The sequence below is a fragment of the Trichoplusia ni genome, chromosome 19, assembly GCF_003590095.1.
Source record: "Trichoplusia ni isolate ovarian cell line Hi5 chromosome 19, tn1, whole genome shotgun sequence".
In the NCBI taxonomy this organism is placed as follows: Eukaryota; Metazoa; Arthropoda; class Insecta; order Lepidoptera; family Noctuidae; genus Trichoplusia; species Trichoplusia ni.
Genome location: NC_039496.1, coordinates 4,524,669 through 4,542,221, shown reverse-complemented (window position 1 = coordinate 4,542,221; position 17,553 = coordinate 4,524,669). Strand labels below are relative to the sequence as shown.

The following is a 17,553-nucleotide window of genomic DNA, read 5'->3' as shown; positions in this document are numbered from 1 at the left end:
AAATTTAGAGATCTTTAACATCGTGTCACTTATTTGCAGAAAAGCGAGGCAAAGGAAACCGCGGGGCAACACTCGTAATTTATATTTATATAATGAACTCTTGAATACTAAATACAAATTTAATAGTACTATTAATGTTCATAAAATATGTTGATGAGGCTGAAATATTATAAATGCTAATATTAATGATCCATTTAAAATTTCTTGATGCTTATCCAAGGTGTAAAAACACTTTGTTTTGTACAAAAAGGTTTTAACCTGAACTTGGTGTTAATATTAATTAATCACTGCTGTGTTATAAACAAGGTCAATAGTTTAAAGGTCAGTAAGTGACTTTTCTGGCACATTAATTAAAATAATTACGGAAATATTCGAAAGTAGAGTCATAAACACCATTTAATTTGTTTGATTATTAATTTTTATTATGTTCTCAATAATGAACACAAAGAAGAAAATACATTTTCTTTCTTTTTAGTTAAGGTTAAGTTAAAAGTATTTTTTAATATCGTAGGAAACATACCGCATGTCGGGAAAACTGAGTCCTAAGTCCTGAGCACGTCAGCTTTTCTTTGTCATTATTATGAAGTAAATTTATTTTATTTTACTTCTTTCTATTCCATCACAAAATATTACAACGTCATCGTCCTTCTGTCTAGCAGACAATTTGTAAGACCTAAGTCTTCGTTGTGACGTCAGTCTTTTCATTTGTCATGCTAATTTGTGGCTAGACTGTGACGTCACAGACTGAATCTGTTTTGCTGAAGGTTTTCATGAAAGTATGACGCGTTTGAAACGCGACCTCTTCAGGAATTTCTTTGTTTGATTTTGCAAGTTATTCGAACGGTATGAATAAGTAGGGGTGTTTGTTTTTATATCACCTTGTTTGCATGTCTAGTGGGTAGCGGTATATTGTTGTAGTAACATATTTGTCTGTATAATAAAATGCAGGGAATGTGTTTTAAAACAGCGGGGTTTTATGTGCCCTTTGCACTTTAAATTGTATCAGTAGTTATATGTTATGGATGCCTTGTGCATGATATTAGAATGTTAATGAAAACCCCTCGACATAACGAATAAACTGCTTAAACGAGTTGTTCTTTTTATTGAACAAATTAAAAGTTCTGATTTTTTTTCAATATCATTTAATAATAAGGTAAGTTAAATGAAAACATTCATCATTCTTAAACCGTCTCAACCAGTTTTCAAAAAAAATGTCGGAAAGAAAATCCGGATAAATTCAATAATTCTGAAAAATATGACAATAAATATACATCTAAACTTAAACCAGCCTGTATTTTAAAAATTTCAAGAACAGGCGACTGTATTTCTCAAAACTGGATATAAGGAAACATTAATATAAGGATGAGGACAAGGATATTACAATATACAATGTATGTAAGTATATCCCTTACTTTCTAACTGAAATACTTACGAACATATTATCAAGCAATAAATTTAATTCAAACCTAACGATCGTCCAAGCTAAGCATTTATTATTACGTATATAAAATAAAAAGACGATTGACCACGTGCCATCATATACACACGTACAAGTACATATCTCGACACCCATATAACTTGATATAAACCACACATATATACCGATCGGCAGGTAGGTACGTATAGTACTATAGCGACTGTGTCCATTCATAAGAAGCGGTTCATTCATGCGGCCGCGACGACGGTGAATGGGAGCGAGCGAGACGGAAGATATAAGGTCGCGTTACACTGACAATGGATTCTTTTTGAATTCACATGAATGAGTTGAAATCCTGTTCTACGAATACATGAATGACATTGTTTTGTTTTAAAACAATTGAATATGCACGATGGGTAGCAACGGCTTTTGTTAATCGAGTGGGTATTACGGGAAGCGAGCCCCCTTGTTACGGTAATCGTCCGAATTATCTGTTGTTCTTATTGTTTACTTCAAGTAGTTACTGTGAAATAGGATTACTTAAAGGTATCTTTTGTTTTTTGAGTGGAGTTATTCATATACCGCTGTTGAAGCGATGTTTAGAGGTAAAGCTTTGAAGAACCGAATCAAGCTCAATCTCCACAGTATTTATGATTTAACATCAATACCTTTCATTCCAACATAAAAAAATATCCTTAAATTGTGATTTTTTTAGTTTCTTTTACTTTGTAACAAAAATCATTACCTACATATTGCATTTTTTTTTTATCCATCATTAAGAAACATTTTTATTTCTTTCCCTATATTTATTTTTAAGACATGCTGTATCTGTGAACACACCCTTGCCCTCAGAGCAACAAGATTGTGTAAAAAAACATCGTCGGTAGGAAGTCAACTCGTCGCAACCAAACACTCTTGATCCACAAGGGTATTTAAAAAATATATTTTATTACGTCACTACGCCTAACGACTTGAAATTTAACACTTGGTCTGTTCGCTTATTTGGGATTTATTAAGTACCTATTTAAAACTCGTAGAGTGAATGGATCATTTAATTTTATAGTTTTTTTATTGTAGATATTGATACTTATGAGTTAAACGACTCTTTATTTGGAAGTGTTGGCATTCTTATATAGAAAACGTTTGTAATCTAAGATCCAATAACCTTCTTTGGAGGTGATAAGTCTCTGGAATTTTATACAATAGCAAACATTAATTATACCTACAATAAAGATTCACGGCGTTACAAAACATTAACAAAAAAAAAACATTTTTATTCAAAACATGTTATCATTTTACATAAAATAAAACTAAACTGAACATGCGAATATTTAAATGTTTTCAAAGAAACACAGCCGCGGCAAATTGTGAGGAAAGCTTCAAGAATCAAGTGTGAGCGGTCGCAGTCGGAGGTGGTTATACCGGGCGCGTAGGCTAAGTCGTACCTGCCTCGGCGCGCTTGCCGCCAGTCCGAGCTTGCCCGACCACAACGCGACACTGCACGCGACCCGAACACGCACCGACATCGAATATCGAACACCGTTCACAATTCGAACACTTTTCAAGTTTTAAACAATTCGAACGTTACAACTGACAGTTACTTTTTATTTGTTGTGTACTTGTGAAGCGAACATGCATGTGTTAACCCCCTTGCTGCTGGCGTGGGCACTTTGCGGGGTCCGTGGAGTGATCAGAACGCCGCTGGAAGCCTTCAGGCCCTCGGGAGAGATTCACTTGAGGAGGCCAGATAAGCTGCCATTTTTACCACACAAGAGAATACCACTGCCATCGAAGAGTGATCTCAAGATACTATACCAGACCGGGGTAAGTTTTTAACTTTTGCTTTGCGAAAATGTAGTATAATTTTCATTTACAATACTTTCATAAAAGAAACAGGGGTTAAAGTAAATATTTTGTTCTATTAAATAAATCAAGTGTTTTAAATAGGATTCCGAAAGTGCGCCAGTAAATGTTTTGTTGTCTACGCTGGCATTGAAAGTGTTTGGAAGTCAACCTTCATAAAATCAAGATATTATGCGAATGTATGTTAAGACCATTAACAGTATAATTAAGGTTTTATTTTGGAAATTATAGCAATACGGAATTGGCGCCAAAATTTATAAACGAAAATTATAATGAGACATTGTCAGATATTTACGATGAAAGATAAATAGGGTTACGCAGAGTGAATGCCTTATTGGATCTTTGTTGTATAGTTTAATATTTAAAAGTCTATGTCGTGACGGTTGTCACGAACGAAGAATTTCAAAGGAAACCATTACTTGTTTTTGAATTTCAAACAAAATCTTATTGTCTCACAATTTCTTAAATAGGTCGTTAAGTATTGCGATTCTATTATGAAACTCAAACGGTAGCAAGTTACGAATTACGGAAACATAACTGTCCTAATAAAAAAGTTTTTGTTGTTGTTTTTAAACTAGTTGATTGCGTATTATGTAATTCATATCACATATATATATCGCAATAGATGACGCATTGCGGCAATATGAGGAGATAATTGTGAGATTCCACGAAGGGTTCCACCCAACAATTAGACCAATTAAAACCGGCAAATAGCACAAGTATGTCGACCATGTTAAATTTATAAACACGGAGATCCCATGACTAACAACTACCAAGAAATCGTAAAAAAAAAGTATTCCGGAAAAACCATCAACATAGGTATAACTCTCTCTTATTTATGCGAAAATATGATCAAACTTTACACACGTATAAAATACCACAATAAATACGACCTCATACTAATAAAAATAAAAGCAGTTCCGGATGTCAAGTCTTGTCAGTTATATTTAAAAAACAACGATAATAATCATTATTACATCTAATTTTAAAGTCGATCCAAGAAAATAATCGCTCCAACCTAGGTTCGTAATTACGTTTGTTCAATAATAGTTTTAAGATTTATATTTGTTTACACGATATTAAACTGTATTCGTTGTACAATAAAATTCAAATTCGATGGTGTTGCGAGTATTTTTTAAAATGGAATTATAAAATTGTAGGTGCGCGCGGGTGCGTAGGCGCACGCGTAACACCGGTGGCGGCAGGTGTTCATTCACTCATTCTTATCTTGACAGCTTCGATGACTTACGGGCCGAGCTAGCTCCCGGCCCGTGTGTGCTTTTCCAAAAAAAAATATGCCTTTTTTATGTCATTGCCTATGAGCCCATTCGTAACGGTAACCGTCTTTTCGATCGTTCATCTCTTTAAGCGATAGAATTTAAAGCTATCTCGTAGTTTATTCATATTTCGTTTTATGGTCGAATCTTGACAGATACACGAGTGTAAGCGGCATGTTTTTTTAAAGGTATCCTTAACAAAAGTGCAGTTTCGCCATTGTGCATGTTGGAGATGCGGCTGTGTTCGCAGTAATCAACCGTTTAGTCTCACAGCGGGTATCAAAGTGCCGACTTGTAAATAATAGTAGAGTTTAGTGCTCCCAAGATTTGAATAACAAAACTTCAAGAGGGTGTTTGTGATCTGCCGGCGAGACACACCTCTTGAGTCCCGCGGGCCACTTTGAAAGTCTCATTGATAACATCTGAATAGAATCATTACATATACATAATGTGACATTATACTGCCACATTAAGAAATGCAAAGCCATTCAAAGCTGCGCACGATTTATATGTTCTTGAATTTTTATTTAACGAGTTTAAACAAAATTGTATTCATTGGCGGGCAGAAAATGAACCAGATTCCATTCATAATACTTAATAACATGACTGTCTTTGGGGAACAATTGAGGAGGTTTTACGCGCCTTTTTACAATAAAGTGATTCATAAACGGATTACTCTGCCATTGTGGCCACGTGCTGTGAAGAAGTCTCACAAAATGTGCCCAATCTTCGAGCTAATAATACTGCACTGACATTGGTCACAAATAACCTTGTAAGTTATAAATCAGTACTCACGGATATAAATCATCATCACTTGTTAAGATTGGCTTCTGAAGCAATTTGCAAGTGGTAAAGGAAGCCGCTCAAACAACGGGGATCGACTAAATTTCACATGTCCGCGTCCGTGTCACTACAATTCAGATTGTCAGACGGAATAGAATAATGGCTTTACAATTTGCCTATAAAGTGTAAGTGTTCCGAGAAATGAATCAATAGGCGAAATTGGTTTTGATTATCGCTTGAGAGTTTGCACATAATTTGCTAGTATCAATATTTTCGCTAACACACATACCTATTGTACATGGACCGTCGAATAGGGGACAGTATTACGTTTATGATTGTTTGAGGATTAAATTACACAAATGCATGCATATTTTTTAATAAAGTCGTCAAAAATTGAAATAGATTAAATACCTAATAAAAGGCATGCACACAAACCTGTCAGGATCAATATAGCCATATTATTAACCATCATAAATGGCACAAACTCAAAATAATGCTAAAAACATCTTCAACAGCATCAAATTAACAAAATCATGTCAAATTCAACCAAATGAACCGACTGCAGTTTGCATGTAAACATCTAATCAAGCATTTCAACTGGTGTCGTGTTTTATTGGTCATTAGCCTGAATTGCCTGCTCAGAAACGAACTAAACTTCTTTCAGCCTATAGGAAAGTCTAGAACTGTGTACATGTCAGAAACAAATGACTCACATTAATAGCTGCTTGCTTTCATCGCTTACACATTGAATATTTTCAGAATAGGGTTGCGAATAGGGAGGACATGATTCATAGAAAACCCTGGAGGTATACATGAATCACTGACAGAAAATTATGTACTTATCTTAGCAAATCAATTCCTTTTCAATGCATCGAATTTCCGATTCAGGACTAGAGGTTAAATATCTCCAAGAGCTAACGCTCAGAAATCTCTTAAATGTACTGAAACTGGGAAAAGTCAGGTTACTATGGCTTTTGAAGGTGAATGGAATATAAAACAATTGTAATTGTAAATTGCCCATGGCTTTACAAGATACTTGAAGTGTAAATTCTTTTAAATCCCTTGCGATATCTTTCGAATTTGGTCGTCATAGATGCTTCTAAGGATTACCAGCGCATGTGGCAGTCCATCAATCATTATTAAAACATTATTACGGACGACCTCAGCAGTTTTTGTGCTCCATCATAATTTTCCATTACACAATAGGTGTTTCCGTGAGTGTGAAATAGGGTCGCACGATGGAAGATTGCGAAAAAAAATACAATAAATTTCTATTAAAGTGCAGGTGTTGATAAATTAATAATGATTAAAGGTTCTATGTGTTTGACATTTATGTTAAAGTTTATTACTCGTGAGGTGTCATTTATTTATATTCGTTTGATTAATTTAGTAAAGCGTTATTAAGTTTGCAGATTTGATGAGAAGGCGCCGTGTAGCAATTATATATAAATACAGACGTATTTATGGGTTTGATATCTGACACATATTTAAGAAGTCGTAAACATAAAAAACTGCGAATACTGTTTTGTTTACTTTTTATCGTGTTAGAATTGTCTGGCGCCATTTGATTAAATAATTGGTTTTGAATATCTATTATAATTCGTACCGAACGCTTCTTTCTTGATAATTTGATCAATTTGCTAATAAATGTACACGTTTTTGTGTCGATTACTGACGTCAATGTCTTATTGTGAGTGATTGCAGCGAATTTAATTATTTACATAAATTGTTTAATGCACTTCATTGCCATTTTAGTTGGAGATTACAAGCCGATTCAAATGAAATAAAAAGTCAAATTTTGTATGAAAATGTAATACAATTTACATTATAAAAATAGATTATCTAAGAAAAGTTAAAATTAAATTATGTTAATATAACATATTAATTTTCATAATTATACAATAATTGTTAACGTTCTGTGATTTTAATGTTAATATTATTGCTGTCGGCAATATCCTCTACAATCGGAATTACACAGGAATAATTTCTTAAATTAATTAGGTTTGAGTATTTCTTTTAATGTTTCTAGTAATTTAACAGACTTGGAACAAAGAGAAAAGTATAAATAATACAGTTGCTGTCACAGTGATTATTGGTGGTTAGATTTAGTCTCTAAGCGTTTTTCGCTTAATTCTATTATTATTTTCTTAGTTTATAACAGAAACTATCCTTTCTTATATATCTTACGTTTAATTAAATTTAAAGTTTTTAGGCTTCATATCCGCAAGCAAAACTATAAAACATCGCACAAATCTCTTACGTTCGTATATCGAAACCTACGCGAGTAATACCGCGTTGCTAAGCTAGCAAGTGTTAAAATATATTGATACATACAGTCTAATAATATAAAAGATCATAATAAGTTGGCAAAGGAAGTAACATGGCGGACGTAACGGGAATAAAGCCCAAGTTATGCAGACAATAAAACTTTTGCACGTATCGGTATTTAAATAACAATCATAATGCATTAAGCATAATGCATATATCACTATAATAAGAATCTTTGCATGACGTAAAACAAAGAGGTTTAAATATAGTTCTGTGTATTATCTTTTTAATGTGAGAAACATTAGGAAGTGATCTTCCTTTAAAGCTTTTCTAAATCGTGTGGGTACACTTGGTAGATTCGACTGGCCTGTTGGTCTAGTGGCTGACCTACTAAATGGGAGGATATGGGTTTGATTCCCTCTCAGGACTTCTTTAGTGATGAGCGCGATTATTTGTTCAGTGTCTGGGTTTAATTTATCTATATTATATATGTATTCAGAACTATATAAGTGTATTAATCATTTAATCTTTGCTTAGTTTGTTGCATTCTTATGCACTCTAAAATGTATGAAGTAGTTCTTAACAATGTAGATGTATATAGATAAAACAAAAACTTACATGACGTTCGTTTCATGAAAAAACATCATGAACCCAGTCAAGCAAATACCAGGCATCGAACAACAAAAATATAAAATAAAGCCATCTTAAGAATCGGATTTAAGGAAAAATAAAATCAATAGAAATAATGAGATAATTTACGCTTCGCTACGGTTGCGGCGGACAAAAACCGTGACAGTGGGACACGCGTCAACAAAGAAAACGGATCGTAAAAAATGGACGTAGGGCTGTGAGCACATCAATGGTAAGGCTGGAATATACTGAAAATACAAGATAATATGAATATGTTACTTGTAACACAATTAATAGTATATTTCCTAGCCAATTGGATTAATGTGACTTTTTCGTAGAAAATCCTAAAGGTGTAGTCTCATTCAAAGTTGAGACTGTTCAGACACAACTTGGAGGCTGTTGTGGCGCAAAGTTTAGGGAGGCCTTACTCCAGCAGTGAACTTCGATAGGCTGAATTGATTGAGTGATTCAAAGTGAAACCTCTTTTTAGCTATCTTAATATTTCATACGGAACTGTCAACATGCGACCAAAATACAACTTCGAATGAAGCATAATAAAATAAAGACCAAACAAAATTAGTATTTTCCATCGCTTCTGTTCTCGGCCCTACATTCAGTTCTTTTTTTAAAAAGAGCAATAAGCTTGAATCAGGACCCGAGACACCTGCGTTACGCCACAAAAACACTAAACACCCTCACCGCACCTCAAAAAATAAACACGGATCGAATCTTGTCAGTTTTTGTTTAAAACTAACCTTTTTATTTGACGGCCTTCTCGTTTTATTGGAAATATAGGAAAGTTAGTCGATTAAAGAAATTATTGTACCAGTTGTTGAAAAAGCTATTTAAAAATTAAGAAGAACAGAAATGGGATTATAATTTTGATTTGTATTGTGAAAAGAAAATTGTGTTAGAACTACCAACTTTGTAGTCAAGTTGCAAGAATACGCTCGAAAACATTCCCGCGTATTCCAGACTAAATAAAACCGAACGACGATAATATAGGATAATAAAAACAAGTAACTCGTCTTTGAAATTAAACAATCGCCACTCGAAGTCAATCACGAAACTCAAGTGGGACACTCGAGCGGGATTACCGTGGAAGACGAACTGGGCCCAGCTTCCGTCTCAAGGAAACACGTGCGTCGTCAATGGCCCGCTCCGGATGCCCTGGCCCACAATACACAGGCGTATACTTACTTATGCTTAGACACCAACACCTCGCGAACAAATGTCGTAAGTGAACCCCACATGTGGGCGGTTAAGACTTTCTGGAATGATGCAACTGCGGATGTGTGTAGTTGTAATATGAGGAAGTTCATTTGAGAGTTGCTTTTCAGTGCTCTTTGTGAGCCTATGGTGTAAAAATTGTCTGTAGTTTTTAAAGGGTCGCTATCTACCAATGTTTGGGTTAACATCATGTTATGGCTATAGAAAATTCTCGACTAACGGATAAATTAAACATGCAGTGTTTTATTACACGTTTACCTTATATGATACAACTATACCTTAAGTGTTAGCTTTAACCTAAGAATGCATAAAAGAACGTGCGGACACTATTTAAAAACACAAGTAGCACAGTCATGTATGATTCCATACTTATTTACCACAACGTCGCCGTTTAAAATTGTTTACATTCGCGTAGGCATAATAACGTAGGAACATTATACAAGTTGTTTCATAACTGCCGGTGTCATTGGACACATAAGTATGACAATGTATGTATACAACTGCAGTGTGACGATTAGAGGCGCGTGCGTTCATTCATTGATACTCATACACATACACATTTCTGTGATGTGAGCCGTTGATGTCTTTTAAAGGGGACTCTGACTCGTAAACTTACTACGGCCTACGAATTTAAATACGCGTTTAACTGATTTATTAAGTGTAGTAAATTAAAACTGTTCGATGTAAATATATTGATTAAAGGTATCGAATCATTATTTATGGGGCTATAAAATAAATTTAGCAATTTAAAATAGTTTTATGCTTAACTTTTTATACGTTACGCGTTGAATTTATGCGTTGTTTATATAATGTTGTAATGGGAATGGGTTATTAATAGATTTATGGGATTAATACGAAGAAATTGAATCAATTTATCCATTTTCCTTGTTCAACTTCGGCCATTCTCTTAAGGTTTACCCTACAGCCTTTTTTTCAAGTTATTGCGTTAGTAATAAATAACATGTGACCGTTGGCTGCGAGATAATTACTCGATTAGTAATTTCTCGGCTACCTGTGTTCCCGGAACGGACCGGCCAGCATCCGTCGGCCGCCGGCTAACAAATCGTTATTTATGATTTATTGAAAACACTCGTGTTTTCGGATCTGTAATTATGAACGTATTAAACTTACGAGTTACGGATTTTGAAGGGATTTTAAAACGGATATCTTAAATTATAGAGAGTTATCTGGTGTTCGGTATATCCGTAGGTTGTTGAGGGATACTATTATTTTGAGGTTCAATACTACTTAGGAAGATACTTGGGATAATTAAACATTTTGTTTTCTTCTAAAGAATAAAGATACGTTGTATTAGAGTGAACTTAGCTGCTCTTAAAATTCATATCATATTTCGTATAACATACCTTTATTTATTTGGTAGTTTATAGTTTATACCATTGGAAATAATTGGCTAAAGGTTTCAAAATTTAAACGAAGCATCGTTGAAACTTGCCTTTTCTGACAGTCATTTGTCTCAACCGTGAAAACTATGTTACATACATTCTGACAACAATAAACAATACTTAATCAGACGGATGCAAACAAACAACAAAACATTGAATAATATACAAAATAAAATTTGAATAACACGATGAATAATTTACAAACAGACGCTTTTATCTTGTTTATATAATTTTGTCCCTCTAGCAAGGATTATGCGACTGTCCTCCCTAATTTGAATAAATTATTAGCAAAGGGGATGTGACATTATGCGTACCTTCCATAATTTTATATGGAAATTTAGGACTGATCTACTTTATGTTATTATTTACAAACACAATTTATTACAAAATAAATTTAATTACAGTACATTTGTTGATGTGCAAAAAGATAAAATTCTGTCTATAACTAAATTAAACTAAATTTATTTAAATAAAAACTTCATATTTAATTAACAAAAACTATAAAAAAAAACCAACAACTTTAAAATTAGAACAATCACAACAAACAATTTCAGCATTATCTGACTGAAACGCGAAAACGAATCAGCAATATACGAAAGCTATGCGATAGAAAGGGCTGGCTATATCAGAAGGTTGTGGAAGGTCGGAGCGAGTAACAAATTATTTTATTAGCGTGGGCGCGCCACCTGTTCGATGGACCGGATGCCGCGGCCCCCGCGCCCCCTGCCCCGCGACACCCGCTAGGGACTTAGGCTGTGGTTAGGTTACCGGAGCTAGAGGCTCGCATTGTTAGTGCTTACAGTTTACAAACAACAAAATTAGTAAATGGAGACTTTGCTTTGCGAGCTTTATAAGAATCTGATCGATTTTAAAGGCAGATTAGATGATTTGATTTTTAAGTTACCGCAACGTAACTTGAATCTTTATCTAGTCATTTCGACTGCATTCGTTTTTGCAGACTAGGTACAAGTAGAAAGCATTGTGCATTTTTTTATTGTCTGGACAACAACGAAAGCTTACTAAAAGGGGGCCTTTGAATACTCTACTCTTTGTGTAACTTAGTTAAACTTTAACCGCAAAACAAAGGCATATCGCTTATCGCTCGCTATTTACACTAACCCCTTTTCACCTTACCAAGATTTACGCAACATCCTGCCTTAAGACCAGGGCATAAAGTAACAATTTGTGAATCGGAATATTTCTTGCTAATTCTGAATCAAAAGGACGAAAAGTATACGTCCTTTGGGACAGTCGCCTTAAGCGCAGTTCGTGTCTCAGATATCGGTTCCAAAAAATCTCGAGAACATCCGACGTCTCCCCGGGCATTACAAATGGCTATTCGTTAGTATAATGTGTGATCGTGTATCCTCGGATACATTAGCGACATGCGATCCCTTCGCGATAATCCTGTAACTGTCGTATAAAACACCCATATACCATCTCCCGCGACCGAAATATCCACGATAAAACAGTTTCATACAACGTAATGCGTACTATTGTGTTTTTCGTCAGCCTCATTAGGAATTCAATGAGGTGCGTCCGAAATGTAATTTTCTTACAACCAGCATTAGCATTCAGGACGACGTCAACGAGAGTCCGTTAAATAAAGGCAAACTCTTGACGAAGTAAGTCAACAACCCATACATTGTATGTCTCGTTGTACTCTTTGTGTGCTACACAAAAGGGCTGTTTCCGGTGTTTGGGAGATCCAACTGAGACCGTTTCCGCGAAATCTATCGCAATACACAAGAAACGGGAAGCATATCCGGAACAAAGAAAAAAATATACAATCTTTTTTTAACACCTTTTGCGTGTATAGGGCTGTCCAAATTGTGATGCGTGTCCAAAATATATGATAAAATGAATTCCTACATTTTAGAAGCCTTAGAATGATCAATTGTTCAATGACTTTCAAAATAGAATCAAATTATCATCATAACTTTGAATCAAGTATACAAGTTCGGGTAAAGTTATAAATTGTACTTTGGCACAAAACTACTAAAACAAAAAGCAGAAATTAAAGGCATCCATCGGATGTTGACCGTTTCCAATTAAACTTAATAATTTATAACTGACGAAATAGCTTAATTACAGTTTGGAGTGTCTAATAGCCCTGCAAGTGTTCGCAGAAAAAAATGTTCCCACAACGAACAGGTTTCCGAATGGCACGTCTTCCGGTCGGAAGTACGACCGATGGTCCTTTTTGGAGCAAAAAATACGTCGGAACCAGAGCAGATAGCACATGTTCATATTGTGATTTCTTTAGGAACATTGTGATTAACGTCTTTTCGTCTCGTCCCTCGTAATAATCTCCATCATTATGTACCAAAGGCAGGTGTCCTGAAACACCTTCCATTTTTCCCACGCCAACTTCTTTTGTAGGATGATTGATCGATTAATTCTTTTTGAATTTTCGTATTCGTCGACGCGTTGAATGTAAGAATGAGGCGACGCGACGCAAATTGAATGTAAACAATGCACGCGAATTTTGATAGATTCCGTGCACATCCAAATTGTGCACACTATTGTGAACCTATGTGGAATTCTATGATTGAATTAGGGTATTACCCGATATCGTTTTCTTCGGTTTAGCGCTATAAACACGAAACAATTTGACGCTAAGTGCAATATTATTCAACGAGTTCTAAGTTATACTTATGTCGTATTTTATTGTTATTCCAGGGTTCCGAAGAAGACCTACCAGCGTGCCGGCCGCGCCAGGTCTGCAGTAAAGTAGACTTGTATGACGCGACGCAGCCCTGGATCGAGAGAAAGTGTCGCTGTTTGGGACATAGACCTTGTTCAAGGTTAGTGTTATATGTTTACATAACATGTTCACAACAATGTCAGCATCAGAAATATTTGTTGCCTGGATTTTGGGCAACGCCCTTTAGTTGTCTTTGACATTTGGGGAATTTAAAGTTGAATACTCCTTTACGTTGACTTATCTAAAAGTAACTTATGATTTGATCCATTTACAATTGACCTAACTATTCAAAACGAGTCCATATTTGTTATCTTCTGGCCGATCCCAAAAACAAACATTATTGGAACCACAAGTAAGGGATATACATCATTAATCATTCAGAAACATGATATATTATACATTAAGCTTTTAGCAAGATATAATACGAGGCAAATCAGGGAAATGGGTTGTTGCGGCATGATTATCTCCACACTTAACCCTGTTAAAAGGAAGATTATGTATTCAAATCTGGCTTCATTGTTATTCCAACCTTTGACAGGGTTTCCCTTTTAAAGATCATAATAAAGTGAATGGGTGCAGCTCGAGGCCATTATTTAAATGTCTCAGTTTTTGAAGATTAGATGTTTTGTAGTTTTCAGCTTTCGTTTTGAATGTTTTTTGAGGTTTTTAAATGATCAGGTATTAGGAGGATTACTGATAGTTTCTTTTTTCATCATCGTGTATATTTTTTGTCTTATCATTGGGATCGAAAACCGCAATAAATTTTGCGGTGACTTATTTATAATAACATTTTTTCATTAAGTTCCTTATAAAAGTTATCGCATTCGCGGTCTCAAATAGTTTGAGCTCAGATTACTTATAAAACGTAATTATCCCTGAGTCATTGGTGTTTGTAGTTCAGTTCAACAAATCCGCTGCTAACGGAAAGAAATTACACCACGCGCTAAGCCTTACATCCTAAACTTTCCTTTTAAAATACTTCATTTGAAAATAATTATATTTTTTATGTTTATGTTATTTTCTTTATTACAGTGATTTAACGGGCGATGACAACCACACACTGTCAGACAAGACAACGTTATACAAGACTTGTGAGCCAGTGAAGCGTCTCCCAAAATGCCGTTACTTCAAGGATGCTGCTTGGATCATCTACTCGTTTCCCGACAGCAATGCGACCCAGCAGATCGTCAACTGTCACTGTCCGAAGTTCTCGGTCACGTACCTATTGAAGAAGCTGCCGTACACGACACCTAGCGGGGAGCCGGGGAACCAGTACCAGTTCGCGTGTTCGCCGCAAAGCGTGAGTTGGCTTTTACTTTAGTTTGCGGTGCGCCCGGTAGATGGGTGTTGGGAGATCGTTTTAAGTATTTCAAGTTTTTCTTGGAATGACTTTATTTCAAAGTTTTCAGCAACTATATTCCACTTCAATTTTGCTCTTAAAGCCATTAGCCCTTTTCGGAGTGCACATATTATTTATTTTGTTGATTTCCTCGTTTCTTTTAAGTTGAGTTTATGGCAATGAATCTAATACATATTTATTATTACAGAGGCTACGTTGTTCACGAAAAGAGCCTTGCAAGTTATTCAGCGCGAGGAGACGACATGAACAAATCGACGAGGTGAATGCTAACACCATCTGCCAGTGCCCTCGCGGCCACACCTGCCCACGCCACCACACGGAGACCGGCGTACTGGCCGGCATCACGTACGCCGCCGAGGACATCCGCACCTACCACGGCTACTGCATGCCCGAGCCCCCGCCCGACGCATACAGATTCGTAGGAGATAAGGATTGAATCTAACCACCAACAACCCTCAACAAGTGTGATTCAGCTGGAAATGTACTTAAAACTGTACATTGAACGCGCTCCACAGCTTCAACGAGCACAACAAAGTTTGCTTTGCTCATTACCTGTTTAGTACAAAAGTGATAAGCATGTTTGGTTTTAAAAGAATGACTAATTTGTTATAATTTAATGGCAGTGATGTCTGCATCGTGGTCTCGGATACCGATACCGTTTATGTTTGTTAATGCGTACACTAGTCTACGTGACACGATCAAATGTACGAACAATATGTAAGCTTCGATAATGTACAACGATATTTAAGTGATACAGATACTGTAAATACCTTATTTAAGTACTTTGTATTACGCACTGTTTCTGTTATAATCATGTAAATAATCTTAGCGTAAGTCGAATCATTCCAAACGTTTAGTTTAAATTATTATTTTTCATATTTTAATTATTTACTTGCCATACTTACGTAGTTTGTTGCGTTTGTTCCGCGTCTTCCATTCCAGTCAAGAAGACAAAGTTATGTTCATTGTTTTGTTTGTTTTAACAAATTGTGTAATAATATTGTTTGTTATACGAAAGCGAGTTATTTGATAGCCATATATTAAGGTTGTAAGTTTTAAATTACATTTTAAATATCTTATTGAATTTGGTTTCAGTATCGTCTGATACCGAAAAGTTGAATTTGCTGATTGTAAACGAGAATGAGTGTGTGAGGATTGTAGTGCTAAAACTTAAAATGTATAGTTTTAATAAAGCATCTATGGATTAATACCAGTGACGAAATGTTTTATAATATTATTGGCGATCGTTTTCTCTAGCTAGAGTTTTGTAGATGACGAAATCTAGGAGTTTGAATAGCGCTGTATTTATGTAAATATGATAGAATGTTGGTGTTTGTATGATACCTGCGATGTGGTATGTCTTCCTTTATTTGTTTTATTATGTATAGGTATACAATAAGTTAAATTATTGAAAGAAAGTGAATAAATGTTTCGATATCAATTTTATTTTTGTTTCTTTTCAACTATCATCTTCATCACAGAGTACTTACGATATAAAAATAATTAAATTTAGCAATTTTATAAAAACAAAATACCTTTAAAACAGATACCAACAAATGCTGTCTTTTGTCTTTGTCTTTCTCAAATCAAATGCAGAAACAAATAGACATTTAAAACATTACTTTTCGAGCTAAAGTTCTTGAATTTGATGCTTCAACAGTTTTCAGCTACAACCTTGTATTATGACCTAGTAAACTCGAACTTTAATCAAGAGTTTCAAAAGCAGATGATTCCTCTCGGCTTCACTTTCTCAATTGAGGCTCAGCACGAAACACATCCGACTGTGGTCACTAATTTGCCTGCGAAACTAAGTAATTATGGTAATATCACCCACGTTTCACGTAACCTGAATTTGGTCAGGAATAAAAAGAAAATTTAATTAAAAAAAAGCTTTTCTCCTTCTACCCCATTTCTTTTTTTGTGCATTTAACATCATGAAATATTTTTTGCATTATTTAAGACTAAACCTGGATACATCATCAGAGTCAATTTAAGGCTGAAATTATCCAAGGTTTGATACAACCTCCTTTTTATCCCGACATTATTTTTTCTATACAATAGCTCCTCTCTTATAAAAGAGTGGTAAAAAAACTTGGGTAATAGTAAAACGTATTTTCTAATATAATATAAATGTTATAATTCACACAAAGAAATTCTCCCACAATTTCCACATTTCATTGAAACAATAACTGTAAAACAGCTTTAGAATTTCACGACAGTCTAGCCGCTCGCATGCCACGGAACCGGCAGCGGCTCATCAAAGTAAATAAATAACAATCGATTGAAGATATCAACGCGAGCGTAATAAAACACAGTGCGATACGCGTGCTGAAATATGCACTACCGCTAATAATTAAATACCGTAAATAATTAAAAACCGCGGTTCCGTTTCCAAAGAGTTGAAAGACGTCGTTGACATAAATATAAAAAGTTGTCTGTCCTTCTGCCATCAGGCTGTATTCATTGACACGAGGTTAACGTTTTAAAAAAAAAATTCTCCTCTATAATAACAAATACTAAATAACAGAACCGAAGAAATGTTTAAAGGTCGCCCTTGTTGTGATTGTACAGAACTCTCCATCCGCGAGTTCGACTCGCACTTTACCGGTTTTTTG

General features: G+C 35.2%; 2 protein-coding genes across 2 annotated transcripts in view; one reads left to right on the top strand and one right to left on the bottom strand.

The window, feature by feature from the left end:
- LOC113503609 (elongation factor-like GTPase 1) overlaps positions 1 to 17,553 on the bottom strand; it is a 116,480-nt gene that overhangs the window by 14,245 nt on the left and 84,682 nt on the right. The gene's annotated exons all lie outside the window — the stretch shown is intronic.
- On the top strand, positions 2,747 to 16,384 carry LOC113503612 (protein giant-lens). Its single transcript, XM_026885662.1, has 4 exons — positions 2,747 to 3,241; positions 13,554 to 13,678; positions 14,611 to 14,878; positions 15,126 to 16,384. Exons 1-4 carry the CDS (start codon positions 3,050 to 3,052, stop codon positions 15,372 to 15,374), a joined length of 834 nt encoding a protein of 277 aa, XP_026741463.1. The 5' UTR covers positions 2,747 to 3,049; the 3' UTR covers positions 15,375 to 16,384.